This window comes from Balaenoptera musculus, chromosome 15 (assembly GCF_009873245.2).
Source record: "Balaenoptera musculus isolate JJ_BM4_2016_0621 chromosome 15, mBalMus1.pri.v3, whole genome shotgun sequence".
NCBI classification, from domain to species: Eukaryota; Metazoa; Chordata; class Mammalia; order Artiodactyla; family Balaenopteridae; genus Balaenoptera; species Balaenoptera musculus.
The window spans coordinates 15,396,201-15,411,250 of NC_045799.1; the positions used below are offsets into that span (position 1 = coordinate 15,396,201).

Genomic DNA, 15,050 nt, shown 5'->3' on the forward strand with positions numbered 1-15,050 from the left:
AGCCACAAGGGTTGGCTAGTCACACCGACAGGGCTGATCATAGCCAGGTCAGAAGTAGGGGTCAATTGGGAAGGTTTTGGGTTTTATTTCCCCCGTCCAAGGCCAAAGGCAAAATGTCTAGGTTTCCATTTCCTGGTGAAATGGAGGCTGCAGTTCTTGGGTTGATTATTGGATTTCTACAGTGAACCCTAGGAATGGGCCTTTCGTTCCTGCCCCCGCTCTCCTTCACACATCAGTAACATCTGCCGTGGGTCCCTCTCCACTCGCCACTGGGAACTGGAAGTCCCAACTCCACACCCATCTCCCCAGAGCCTCCAGGAGCCCAGAAGTCATAGGAGCCAGAAACAAATGGAGTAGAAAGTGGTCTTTTATTGGAAAGTACATGAGAGAGGCATCCCAGGTTTGGGCACCCTGGAGGAAAGGAAGAATGGGCAGTGTGGGAGAGGGTAGTGCTACAGGCACCAGGATCTGCACCCCTGGGGCTTCACAGGTGCAGCGAGAACAGACTCCGCCTGGTAGGAGAAAAGAGAATCAGAGATGCGATTCAGCAGGTCAAAGACTCAGAGGCAGTGGGAGGCAGGACCAAGCCCACTCGTCATCCCTCTCAGGATGAGACCCCTCAATCTCTCCATCACCCCCCTATGTCCTCTCCCCCACCAACCTAGGATCACTCTCCACCGCTCAGCCTTTCTGTGCCTTCACAGGTCACCTCTTCCTCCCCCCAGTTCTCACCTCACCAAGGATTCACACAGTCTCTCCCGCAATTGCCCACACAGCACTTCATTCTCCCCGGGCAATCAGAATCTCTCAGACATTTGTTAGGCGGATTTATCATGGCGCACTGGATCTGAATCCTGGGGCAGAAGCCAGGCTTATAGGGGAGTGTGACTTCGACTTGATCTTGTCCTTTGACTGGATTTTGTCCTTTGACTGGATCTTGTCCTTTGACTGGATCTTGCCCTTTGACTGGATCTTGTCCTTTGACTGGATCTTGCCCTTTGAATGGATCTTGTCCTTTGACTGGATCTTGTCCTTTGAATGGATCTTGTCCTTTGACTGGATCTTGTCCTTTGAATGGATCTTGTCCTTTGACTGGATCTTGTCCTTTTGCAGTGCCTTGACCTTTAGAACAACAAAGAAATATCCCCACATTTACAACAGTGTATCTGCTTTAACCATCTAGTCTTTCCTCCAGGTCCAGCCACTGTTCACTGCAGTGTCCCTCAAAATGTGACTTGAGATAGGGGAGGGTCACCAGGGCTAGCTGGGGTCTGTGCTCTTGGAAGGCTGGGACCAGGGTTCCTCGGGTGTCCATCTCTTCCCCTCATCCTCCATTCTGGGTCCTAGGGCCCTCACGAGGATATGCCAGACTGAAGTGTCTTTCAGAGGTGGTAAGGTCACTTTGGCATCTTTGAGGAAACTTAATGGAAGGGAAAGGAGCCGTGAGACACTTACCAGGAGACCTGAGCTCCATCCTGGCTCTGGAGATTGTTTTGACAAATCCTCACCCCTCCCTAGGCCTCAATGTCCTCCTTTGGAAAATAGGGGTCTTCAAACTACATGATTTCTGAGGCCCTGTTGGTTTTTAACCTTCTCTTAGAGGACTGATGACAGGTGATTTTATGGGGCAGACAGGCAGGGGACAGACCCCACAACAAGGGATCAGATTCCTGGAGCCCCTCACTTCATTGAACGTTCTGTCCAAGTACCAACACTTGAGACCAAGGTCATGTAACAACACTCCTTCCACAAACAGCCCTGATATCTCAGTCCTGGGATGGAAAGCATGTAGAGTCTAGCAGGCAACTTCCTACTTCTCCGGATATGCTGGAAACCTACTGTCCAGGCTGAAGAGTGGGCTCTAGCCCTGCCTGCTGCTCTGGAAGTACCCCCTGTCAGTACCCAGGCTGCCCCCAACAGCCTCTCCTCAACCCAACCCAGCCCCACCCAGGCCACTTCCCCACTCACCTTTTATGACAGCTGCCTGTGCCACCAGTGTCCCAAGGACAAGAAGTACCACCACTGGGCTCAAGAAGTTTCTGGACTTCATGTTTTCAGACTTCATGTTGTCAAGAAGGTGAATGGCTAAGAGCTGAGGCCAAACCTAGTTTTATGCAGCTCCAGCTTGGCCTGGCACCAAGGGTGGATCTCTGGTTTCACAAGGGACAAGGCATACATTTTCTTAGTTCTACCAGGAAATATTCACCTCCATCCTGGGAGGGACCTTGGGCCTTTCCCCAAGGATTATTCACAGGGAGAAATGGCAGTTACTGTTGCATCATCTCTGATAGTCCCAAGAGTTACCTCACTTTCTCACAAAGAAGCAGGGCTGGCTGGCCCTTGGGCACCATTACAGCCAAATTCTTCATACTTAGAATAGAAAGAATATGGAGCCCAAAGAAGAGAAAGGAATCACCCATGGTCATTTAACAAGTCAGTGGTAGGTCTGGTGTTCAGTTTTCATAGCCAAGGTGTTCCCCAGTTACTCCCTGTTCCTGCAAGACCCACTCAGACCTACCCTAACAGTTTACCCCTCCCAGCATCAAGCTGGGCTTTTCTTTCATTCTCCCCTAACCCCAAGAAAAACTCTCAAAGGCATGTTTGCCTTGAACGTCTAATGACTAATCAGTATACTTTTCCATTTCACAGGTAGTCTCTGAAATGCCCCAAGAAAGTAACAGGGAAGGTAGAATTTGACATCTGGAATGGCATGATGCCCTTGAAATCACAGTCAGAAGAGAGAAAACACCCATAAAATAAAAGGAAGAAAATATAAATCATCTATAAGGTGGACATCTACAGTGCATACATCCAACATGGCTTCCTCCTTCTTAGAACAGCACCCTGCTTCTTCTGAAGAACTCTTGTTTCTTTGTACCATCAACTTAGGAATCTAATGGGGACTGCTGATTGTGAAAGCCTGACACCCAGTCACAGGAGGGTGTGTGTGTGTGTGTGTGTGTGTGTCTCAGGTCTACTGACGTCCTTTATTTGAATAGACACTAAGGGGAAGGGGGAAGTCCCTCCTTTTGGTAAAGGTGGTAGAGATGAGCCTGGGAACTCCAGAAGCTATGGTTCCAGTCTGGGAGGAGGTTAACTGTGTGAGAAAAAGGAAACTAATTCACTTAGAAAATCAGAGAAATGATGGTGAGAGAGGATTCGGAAGGCACAAGCCAGCCCTTCATTCCCCTTTATCTTGAGAGCAGCTCTTCCCACACCCTTCCCCTACTTTGGTTATGACCCAATAAATTGGCTTTCTGCCTAAGCTAGTCTGAGAAGGTATTTTGTCATTGCTACCATAGTTCAGAGTAATGAAAATGAATACCCAGAAGTTGGGTGTTGTCAGGGACAGAACCTGAAGTGTGGAAATGACAATTGAGTTCTGGGTGAGACAGGGATTAAAGCAAACTAATTATTTTATAGTAAGCCAGTTGTTTAAATCTTCACCTTTGTCTCTTTGGACTCAGACCACATGCCCACCAATGCTGAAACATTAAGGAGATATAAACAAATGTCAGAACATTAGAGTCTGCAGGCTACTTTAAAAAAAAAAAAAGCTCACTGCAAAGTAAGCTATACAAACAAAAGAATTGTGTAGAACATACCTATATTCTTTAAAGAATTAAGGCATTAAAATGGAAGCCTGTACTCACCTGCCAGGTGAAAAAGGAGACTATTTACTCTATAGCCTATTACCCTATTAGCCTTTACTCCTATCCAATTTCTTCCCTCTCCATCCTCCACAGAGGTAACACTTTCCTGGATTTTCTAATTTTCTGTTAATTCAAGCATCTTGCTCATTTCTAATTGGGTGGTCTATCTTTTTCTTGTTGATCTGTAGAGAAAAGAAACTCTCACACATTACTAGTGAGAGTATATATTCATGCAACCTATTTGAAAGTAAATTTGGATCAGCTAGTAAAATTGAACATGAGCAAAATCTTTTAGTTTTTATCAATCTGATGGGCGAGAAGTGATACATTGCTGAAGTTTTTAGTTAGCATTTCTCTATCATGAATTATTTCAAGCGTTTCTTCATATTTTAAAAGCCACTTTTATTTCTTTACCTGAAAACTTCATTTCTTTTGCTCATTTTCCTGTATAGTCATTAACCTTTTTCTTCTCAATTTCTAGGCACTCTTTATATATTATAGAGAAAGGTCCTTTGTCTATGATATGGTTTATAAATAAAAAAATTTTTTAAACACTGAAGTCTTTTATTCTGTTTCCCTCAGATCCTAAGAGTTTCCTTTTCATTTGTTACCCCCTAGATGAAGTCTATTAGCAAACTGCATGCATATTTACATCAGTCAAGAAGTGTGAGCAGATACTTCCAACAAAGCATATAATATTTGAATTAGACATTTTGAATGTTGAAAGAATTAAAGAATCAGTCAGCTACTGGAGGTAATTTGTGAGGATTCTGAAGTATTTCTATACAACTTTGTTTCTAACAGAAAAGGGAAAACCCTGACTCTGAGTTTGGCTTCTTATTGTGCAGAAAGATTTGAGGACCAAGTTTCAGATATGGTGGGGTCACTCACCCTCATATCTAGTGAGTTCCATATATGAAGAGGCTTTCCTTTTGTTTTACAAGTAGCTCCTTATTGTAGGCTAGCCTTTCACCATTGAGAAATTAGGGTTTAGGTCTTAATCTAAGCAACACTGAGGTTTATTGCATCACCTCCATCCACAGGGGTCTGGTATCCAGGGAAGCCAAGGGTGAGAACAGGGTGAGCCCAGGACACACATGTTAGCAGAGACAGTGCAGCATGATGAGTTGTGCATCCAACACCCTAAGTGTGCTTTAGTTACCAGAATATTTGACACACCCACAAATTAAGTAGCAAAACATTTTAATCCATTAATTCTAAAAATAACAGAGACATTTTATATCCAGTGCCACCTCCTCAAAAGTCTACTGCAGATTAGACAGCCAGACTGCAAATTACAAAGCCAGACATTAAAGTTGAAGATGCAGTTTGGGACAAGACCATCATGGGGAGATTTCCCTCCTCTTTGCTCATAAACATAAGTTGTCAGCTTAAAAAAATCCTCAGACAGAAAAAGAAAGCTTTCTCTCTATATAACGTCTTTATTTTAAATCTGTTTGTAATGTTTGAAGGCAAAACAGATAATCAGAAAACCAACCTCCCAAGCAAGTACAAGGATCTGAGCTGGACTCCTGGGACTAAAGACTGGTTTAGTTCTACTTCTACCAACACTGTGATGTGAGGTACCATGGTTCTTGTTTTAGTTACAAGAGGTGTTAGGAATGAATGCCCACACACAATTAATAATAGCTTATCTAGCACATAACTCTGCAGCACAGTACCAACAACAGGAGTATTTTAAAGCAGGGTGGAGAAGAAAGTAGACATTAATACAACTTAAGGTTTCCTTTGTTCTTCCCCTCCTTTTACAAGGAGAATTCAGCTCAGAAACAAAACTCCAGAATGCCCGTACTGTCCTTTGGCCCACCAGGCCCAGAGAGCATCAGGCTTTAGTGATGTATCCTTCTCAGATGCGGAAATCATAGATTTCCCGTGTTTTGCTCACGTCTATCTTGATGAGTGTTCTTGCCTGTGCCAGTCTCAAGCCTCCTTGCTTGTTACATTCGTTCAGTAGAGCAGATTTGTATTCTAAATAGGCTCCTGGGACCAACCTCACCATCTGACAGATCTCCTTTTGTTTTTCATTCAACATCTCTGTGCCAGGGAGGCCAGTGAGGTTCAAGGGCGGTGCACTTCGTCTACCTGAATTCGAAGCCATTGGTACAGAAGGACTCAGGCCAGATTCAATGTCAGCCTGCCGGCGGAGCCACTGCTGGCAGGCTCTACTGTCCTGGATGTACTGGAGAACCTCTGAGAGCACAGTGCGTTTGAGGCATTCCTCTTCTGGAGTCTTTTTGAGGTGATCCTAGGTTTGGCACTACAAAAATTGGTAATGCCTGCTGTCCTGTATTTCTGGAGCCTCTTGATTTCCCTTCGGAGTTCGAATTCCAATGCATGGCTTTCAATGAACTTGTCATGCTCCACTGGCGCCGTTATCCTTGCAAATCGCCTCATTGTTTCATAAAGGTCTTGGACTTCCTTGGGATACAGCCGTTCCATTAACTGAAACTTTCCAAGGTTGATTAATCCATGGTCTCTTATAATTTTTTTTCCCCTTTGTCTCTCCTTTAACCTAGAATGATAGATATCTACAACAGCCATCTTCAGAGTGTGTAAAATGTCTGAGTCATCTTCAACAAAATCAATGTCTCTCAAGTCCCATTCTGCATAATTGTCAAACTCCTCATTGAAATCTGCTCGAGCTGGCATGTATTCTGCCATGTCCCAAGAAAGCAAGGAGTCAAAGGCAGGTTGGGGAGGGTCATCTGTAGAGTGAAATGGAATGGCTGTGTCAGCAGTTTTTGCCTCCTCTGCTTGCTTCAGGTTTAGCAGGGTAGATGCGAACAGATGGTTACTGATGAAATGCTTCATGTAGTGCTTCTCACACTCCTCCTTGGTCTTGGTGCACATTTGATCGGCTACATCTTGTCAATTTCCAAAGCCACAGTCCATCACAGCTTCTAAAAGTGCCGTTTCTTCTTGAGCAGTCCAGCTGGGGTCAGGAACAGGAAAATCTGAGGTCATTATTTCATAAGTATGATCACTTTGATGTTTCTTGTACTCAAATCCTCGAGTGAAACATGCTTAAGGAACTCAAACGGTCCATTCCCCAGTTGGCAAAGACTGCTGCTTTGATATTCCTCAGTGTAAGGCTCCTTCAAGGAGATTTCAGAACTGGCCAACACATACAACAAAGCTGACCACCACCCCCCTCACCGCGTCCCCCTCCTCCGCCTAAATAAAAATTTTAACTCATTCTTAGACCTGCACAAAACAGCTCAGGGTGGCACCCTTTCCTCCTTTTATCTAGATATTGCCTCCTGTTGTTTGGTTATTTCTGCTCTGGACTTCTGCATTTCTGCTTCATGATATCCTTAAACTGGTGAAATTGGTTCATTATTTTCTTTCAATTCACGTGCCAAAAAAAAAATCTAAATGATACAAAAAGGATCATAGAAAAAAAAAACTTTCTAAATTGAAACAGACACCAGAAAAAGTAGAAAATCTGAATAATATTGTAAACATCCTAGAGATGGAATCAACAGTCAACAATTATTTGACCAAAAAAAAGCATTAGGATCAGATTTCTTCATATGCATATTCTATAAGGCAATCAAGGAACAACTAATTCTAATATGACATAAATAGAAAATAAGATACAATTTCCAGCACGTTTTATGAAGTAAACATAATCTTGATACCAGAACTTAATAAGAATTTATGTCAATTATATCTCAATAAAGCTGTTAAAAAATAAAATTCTCAACAAGGATACTATGAAAAAGGAAGATTCTAAGCCAATCTCAGTCATAGAACATAGATTCATGAACACAAAAAATCCTAAATGAGTCACTTACCACCTGAATGCAGTAATATGCAAAAAGGACAATTTTTTGTGACTAATTTTAATTTATCTGAGCTATCAAAGGTAGTTTAATGCTAGAAACTCAATTAATGTAATTCACCACACTAACAGATTAAAGAAAAAATATAAGCTTAGATACAGAGCAGCATGCAATAAAATTCAAGATGCAGTTGCAATATAAAAATAGCAAATTAGGAATGAAGAATAATTCTTTCAAAGCGATAAAAACTACCCCATAGCAAACATCATACACAAATGTGAAAGGTTTTAACCTCTCCTTATAAAATCAGGAACTATTCCCAATTCTGTTCAATATTATTCTGGATACCCTATTCTATAACATCAGACAAGTAGAAGAAATAAAAGGTGCAAGTAAGTATTGGAAAGAAAAAACAAAACTGTCATTATTCAAAGATGATGCAACTGTGTTCAAAAAATTCCAGACAAATCTACAGATAAATTGTTAGAATCAATGAGAGTTTATCATGACAGACACATACAAAGGAAATATACAAAAATCAATGGTACTCTATACATCAACAATACAAATCAGTAAATGAAATTTTAATGATATATATAATTATATAAAATATGAAGAGCTTATGAATAAATGTAATAAATTTTGTGCAGAACCACTACAGAGAAAATTAGAAAACTTTAGTGAGAGACATTTTTTAACACCCTCAAAACAGAAAGGTATACCATGTTCATGGATTGGAAGACTCAATATGATAAGGGTGCCAATTCTCTTCAAACTGATTTTTAGTCTCAATGCAATCAAACCCCCAGAAAGGTTTTTGTAAAATTAAACAAAAAAAAAAAAAAAGACAATATAATTCTAAAATGCATACAAAAAATGCAAAAGACAAGATAGCCAAGATATTCTTGAAGAAGAATAATTTAATAAGACTTGATATAGGAAATATCAAGGTTTATTTTAAAGCTGTAATAATTATGATAAAGTGGTATTACAACAATGATAGATATGCAAATGAAACAGAATAGAGAGTCCTAAAACAGATGATTGCACATAATGAGATTATGTTTTTAACTTGGCTATAGTAAACAAATATCACTTTGGTTATATTAAGAAGGCTGCACATCATAATATTAATATACATTCCCTGAGTGGTTGATAGGAGGATACAGGTTAAAAAGGTAGGATGGAAGGAAGGAGAAGGCAAATAAAAACAAACAAATAAATAAATAAATATTGCTTTACCAAAGAACTCATCAAGTCTGATGTGATCCGATTACATTTATAAATATAAATGTCCACGAAATCTTACCAACAGAAAAAAAAGTAGGAGAGTAATATATGTGTTTTGATAACATTTCAGTCGAATATAGAACTCCTGACAATATTTATGTATGAAAAAGGAAAAGGGTTTGAAGGAATACACACTGCTGTGAACATTGGTTACATGATGATGATGGGAGGGGACAAGTATGAGTAGTTTTTCCTTTATATGTATTAGTTTCTAAGTTTTTTACTTGTCACAACTGTCGACAAAACTTCAGTTAACAGTCAAGTTAAGAAGAAAAGAGGGAATTTTATTTGAGCCAAACTGAGGATTATAAACCGGAAGACAGACTCTCAGAAAGCTCTGAGAAACTGTTCCACTTCCACCAACTTCAAGGTGGAAGTTGAAGGCACAGTCATATACATTTTCGAGACAAAGGATCATACATCAAAATGACATACTGATACTTTACACAAAGTTCACCAAGGTTACATAGTCCGGGTAAGCACATACAAAGAGAGCAGCAAGTCCATGACCCACTACAGAGTTGGGAAAGAATGCTATTCTTTTAAGAAGTTACACTGCTAGTGTCAAAAGAAAGGGGAAAAAATTATCTTTATGGTCAAGCAGACACTATTATCTTTGAGGAGGTTTGGTTAATGTGTAATGCAGATGCACACTGCATATTAAGGAGGGAGGGAAGAGGCCCAAACGAATGCAGAGAGAGAATTTTATGTTTAATTTTTTCTTGTCCTGCCTGAAAATATGGATTTTATTTCATCACAGCAAAAGTGATCTGAACATATCAAATAAAGAAAATTAAAATTCATAATAAATTAGAATAAAGAACTTAAGCAATCATGTGAGTGGAGAAAGGTTAATTGAGAGTTGTATCTAAAGAAGTGATTATATACATGTAATCACTTTTTAAAAATATTTATTTTATTTATTTATGTATTTTGGCTGCACTGGGTCTTTGTTGCGGCACGTGGGATCTTTTAGCTGCGGCATGTGGGCTTCTTAGTTGCGGCATGTGGATTCTTAGTTGTGGCACACATGTGGGACCTATTTCCCAGACCAGGGATCGAACCTGGGCCCCTTGCATTGGGAGTGCTGAGTCTTACCCACTGGACCACCAGGGAAGTCCCTATATACATGTAATCATTAATGCAAGTGTTAAGAAGAGATGCTTAAATTATGTGTCATAATGTAAAAATATAATAGTGTGTTATTCTGATGCAGTCAAAAGAAATCACTCTAGGTAGTTCAAGCAGAAAAAAGAACTTCAGCTATTGTACAAGCACATTTCACTGTAAGAACCCAAATCACACGTGAAATCCTGGATGTGAAAGAGTCTGGGAAAAGATAGGCATTTGATTTACAACCCCTGCAGGAAGGCATTCTGGGAGCAGTTGAAATGCTTGTTGATGAAGACACTGCAGGTACCTGCCATACCCCTGCACCCTCCCACACTTACACTTCCAAACATCAGCAAATATTCACCTCCCAGAAGGCAAAGCGCCCACCTTGCGTGGGAGTTGAAGTGAACGGGTCTGAGAACAAGAAAGGTCGGACACAAGCGCTGGGAGATTAAAAAAAAAAAAAAAAGATAAAAGATAAAAGAAAATGCATCGGGGAAAAAGAATATGGAGTATTTGAGAGAGGTTATTACCTTGAAATGTTAGAGTAATGTCTCTTAGTGGCCATGGCTGATGGCGGAAGCCCTCCTATTTCAGATGAGTACTTAACGATCAAAGAAGTCCACACGTGTATTAAGGAAACTATCCGTTATTGTAGCAACAGAGGAGGGAGCCCTTGAGCTAAGAAACTAAGGAAACTATTCTAACCTCCAACCCTTACCACTCCAGTAAGATATTCCTTTCAATAACTGGTCCATGAAAATCTACTGATTTTAAAATAAGAAAGAAATTTGGAAATCATAGACCATACAAAAATACTCCTTTTTAAAAAACAGAAATGAGTAGCAAAGCTTAAAAGCATTTAAAACAGGATTTTTAAAATCCCCAGTACAATGTCACCACAAAGCTGAGAAAAACTGATATTCTAAAATAAATGTTTGAAATTAGTAAAGCAAATTAAAGGTATGAGGAACCATCATAAAGCAGAAATACAGAAACTCAAAGAAGAGATAGCAAAATAGCAGGGAGATGTGAAATGGAATCTGAAAGACAGTAGAGAAATTGAAGAAAAGGACAAAAACATTTCATAAATAAGGACTAAGTAAAGTAAGGAAGAAAATGGAAAACATAAGAAAAGCAAAGAACATGAAATAAAAATAAAGAAGTTGCTTAAAAATACAGAGAGAGTCTTAAATATTAAAAAGTCAATGGAGATTCACCAGACACATAAATCAAGTCCCACAAAGAAGAAAATCAAAACAACAAAATAGAAGAATTATTTAAAACTATAATTGAGGAAAATATTTCTGAAATAAAAGATTTGAGTCTACATATTAAAAGCTCACATTGTGATAAACATAAGATGAATGCAAGTAAAATTTTTGGACTTTCAAGATAAAAACAGAAGACTTCAGGAAGCCACCCTCACCCCCAACCCAAAAAACAAAATCTAAAAAAATCAGATTGTATGACAGCAATACTCAATGCCAGAAAATTGTGCAGCAAAACTTAGATACTCAAGGAAAGAAAGTGTGTACAGAGGATTTTTGTACAACTAATTTGTCCTGGACGTAAAAGGCTACAAGAATATATTTCTAAATGTGCAAGAACTCAAGGACTGTTGTTTCTAAGAGCTTTCCTGAGGAATTTATAAGGGACAAGTTTTATCCAACCAAGAAACATTTGTGAGAATTAGCAACATGATTACTGTTGAGTACTGAACATTTTAACTGTGGAACTAAGTCTAAGATGAAGGAATAACTAGTAAATAGTATGCAGATATGATCTGCTGTGAAAATGTAGAAATAGCAACACTTCCATCAAATAGGAGGATAAGGGAGAGTGAAAGTGATCAAAGAGTAAGCTCGATGATTGCTTTATATATAATAGCTTCAAGTCAAAGAATATTTAAAACACATAAGCTTCAACAAAATTAAAAATTTTTGTGCATCAGAGGGCACTATCGGGATAGTGAGATCACCTGCAGAGAGGGAGAAAATATTTGCAAGTCAGGCATCATCTGATAATGGTCTAGGATCCAGACTATATAAAGAACTCTTAAAACTCAACATTAAAAAGGTGAACAACTCAATTTAAAAATGGGCAAAGAACTTGAAGAGATGTTTCTCTGAAGAAGATATACAAGAGACCAGTGAGCACAAGAAAAGATATTCAGCATCATTAGTCATTAGGAAGATGCAAATCAAAATCCCAACAAGATACCACTTCATACTGAATAGTGTGACTATAATAAAAAAAATTTAATGGAAAGTGACAAGTGTTGACAAGGAGGTGAAGAAATTGGAACCCTTGTACATTGCTGGTGAGAAGGTAAAATAGTGCAGCCTCTGTGGAAAACAACTTGACAGCTCCTCCAAGAGGTCAGCATAGAATTACCAGATGACTCAGTAGTTCCACTCCCAGATATACACCTAAAAGAACTGAAAACAGGAAGTTCTGGTCCATGACTGAGACATAGGAGTCTCCTGAACTCACCTCCACCCATGGTCATGCAAAGTCTACAGCAACATGCAGAGCAATTCTCCTGAAAGAAATCCAGAAATGAGCTAAGCCAATGCTACATATTGGGCAAGCAAAGAAATACCCACATTGAAAATGGTCTTGGCATACCCTTGGCATATGGGGAGCCACTGAGGACAAAGAAGGCAGCGTGGACAATCACAAAGGTTCAAGAGACAAACAAGAGCTTGGGAGGGTGGATGACAAGTTTCCTCTCCTACATGAGGCCACGCCATCAACACTGGGAGACGTGGCTGTTTTATCAAATGCCCAGAAACCAGTACAGACAGTCAAGGAAAATGAAGTCTCCACACTGGGTCTTGGATATCTGGAAATCCCTTCCCCCTACCGGGCACACCCACTTTCACCGAAATCTCCAGCTCTGACCACCGACCCTCAGCTCTGCTAGTCCTGCCATCTCACCAGGACTCCCAGTGCCTAATTATGTCCCAGAAATATCAGAAAGTTTTGCTGCAACAGTTTTACTGGGCGTCCCTGCTCTTTAAGCATCTCCCCTTTTGGAGTCTGAGATTCAGTCTCCACTGGAAGCCACTTTGTCCCCCTAGATGACACAGTAACCTCTTCCTGTGGTCTCTTTTGAGAAATAAATGATGAGGCAAAACACCCTGAGTCTCCAACATGTTAGAATAATTTACTGGCATGAGCAGTCTCCTCTAGACACTTGCGGTAGGGCCGACTTGGGGGGTGGCAGGAACTTACAGTGCAAAGGGAAGTTTCCTAGACAGACCCCAGTGACCTCATGGCTCTGCTGTCCATGGGCTGGTCTCGCTGCCCTGTTCCAAGGAAGCGCCAAGGAAGTCCAAGGCCCCAGGAGGAGACACTTTGAGTGACTACCAGAATGCTGGCCTGGAAGTCAGTCTCAGCTTTGCCCCCAATTTGCTGGGTGAGCTCAGGAAAATAGCTCTCCCTCTCTGAGCTTCTGTTTTGGGTTTTGATTTTTATTGAACTTGAAGGGCTCGGATGCAAAGGGCCATACTAGGCCAGGCATTATGAGGTTCTGAATACATCATCTCCTCTACCAAGAATAAAATTAACTCCTCTTGAAAAAATTTCATAAAAAGAAATTATACCTGAATTAAGTTGGCTTTCTAAAATTTAACTTTTGGAGGGTTGGCTTCCTTCTGTGAGTGGAGGTGGGAAACAGAAGCTGAGGGCTGGGAGTGGGCAAACAAGGAAACCCATGTCTCTTTTTGCCCCTGCAGGAAGACACCATCCATGGCTCCACCCCACCCCCATTCTCTGGGGACACGGGAAAGAGTGTGGGCTGGGCTGGGATAGAACCTTGACACCGGGGCAGCTTAAGACCAAGCCAGGGCCAGTGCCTGACCTCCAGGCCTGGCAAATTAAGAGGTACCACAAGTGGTGACCATCATTCATATTTTTAAACATTTTCTATGTTTCAGTCTCTGTACCAAATACACTATATGCATTATCTCCTTTAACCCTATTAACAACCCTCAAGATGGCATTAACTATTTTCCCAGTTCTGCAAACATATTGTTGAGACTTACAGAGGTTAATAACTCCCAGAGAAAAACGTGTTTCTTGATTGGTTCAAGAGGGCACAGTAGAAGGATGACTCCCTCTTTTTTTTTTTTTTTTTTTTTTTAAGATTTTTAGAAATTTCATGTAATGTCTGAAACATTTATATTTACATATTTCCATACAAATAACCCAATGAAAGTTTAGTATTAGTTGTTTTGTTTGTTTTTTTTTTATACTGCATGTTCTTATTAGGCATCAATTTTATACACATCAGTGTATACATGTCAATCCCAATCGCCCAATTCAGCACACCACCATCCCCAGCTCACTGCAGTTTTCCCCCCTTGGTGTCCATATGTCCGTTCTCTACATCTGTGTCTCAACTTCTGCCCTGCAAACCGGCTCATCGGTACCATTTTTCTAGGTTCCACATACATGCGTTAATATACCATATTTGTTTTTCTCTTTCTGACTTACTTCACTCTGTATGACAGTCTCTAGATCCATCCACGTCTCAACAAATGACTCAATTTCGTTCCTTTTTATGGCTAAGTAATATTCCATTGTATATATGTACCACAACTTCTTTATCCATTCGTCTGTTGATGGGCATTTAGGTTGCTTCCATGACCTGGCTATTGTAAATAGTGCTGCAATGAACATTCGGGTGCATGTGTCTTTTTGAATTATGGTTTTCTCTGGGTAAATGCCCAGTAGTGGGATTGCTGGGTCATATGGTAATTCTATTTTTAGTTTTTTAAGGAACCTCCATATTGTTCTCCATAGTGGCTGTATCAATTTACATTCCCACCAACAGTGCAAGAGGGTTCCCTTTTCTCCACACCCTCTCCAGCATTTGTAGTTTGTAGATTTTCTGATGATAGCCATTCTAACTGGTGTGAGGTGATACCTCATTGAAGTTTTGATTTGCATTTCTCTAATAATTAGTGATGTTGAGCAGCTTTTCATGTGCTTCGTGGCCGTCTGTATGTCTTCTTTGGAGAAATGTCTATTTAGGTCTTCTGCCCATTTTTGGATTGGGTTGTTTGTTTCTTTAATATTGAGCTGCATGAGCTGTTTATATATTTTGGAGATTAATCCTTTGTCCGTTGATTCGTTTGCAAATATTTTCTCCCATTCTGAGGGTTGTCTTTTTGTCTTG

General features: G+C 40.3%; 2 protein-coding genes across 3 annotated transcripts in view; both read right to left on the bottom strand.

Moving 5' to 3' along the window:
* Nucleotides 1-349: 349 nt before the first annotated feature.
* Nucleotides 350-2,111, bottom strand: PI3 (peptidase inhibitor 3). Of its 2 annotated transcripts, XM_036824122.1 has the most exons (4): nucleotides 1,969-2,091; nucleotides 1,099-1,122; nucleotides 733-1,026; nucleotides 350-512 (listed from the first exon to the last, which is right to left on the bottom strand). In XM_036824122.1, the coding sequence occupies exons 1-3, from the start codon at nucleotides 2,063-2,065 to the stop codon at nucleotides 734-736; spliced, it is 414 nt and encodes a 137-aa protein (XP_036680017.1). In that variant the 5' UTR covers nucleotides 2,066-2,091; the 3' UTR covers nucleotides 350-512; nucleotide 733. The 2 variants fall into 2 exon arrangements, with proteins under 2 accessions (XP_036680017.1, XP_036680016.1); XM_036824121.1 differs by having other exon boundaries at nucleotides 733-1,122; nucleotides 1,969-2,111.
* Nucleotides 2,112-5,329: 3,218 nt separating this feature from the next.
* Nucleotides 5,330-15,050, bottom strand: part of LOC118880560 (transcriptional adapter 2-alpha-like) — a 39,292-nt gene continuing 29,571 nt past the window's right edge. The window contains exon 2 of the mRNA XM_036824215.1: nucleotides 5,330-6,606. Coding sequence (XP_036680110.1) covers nucleotides 5,787-6,524 — 738 coding nt within the window. The 5' untranslated portion in view covers nucleotides 6,525-6,606 and the 3' untranslated portion in view covers nucleotides 5,330-5,786. The remainder of the gene's footprint in view (nucleotides 6,607-15,050) is intronic.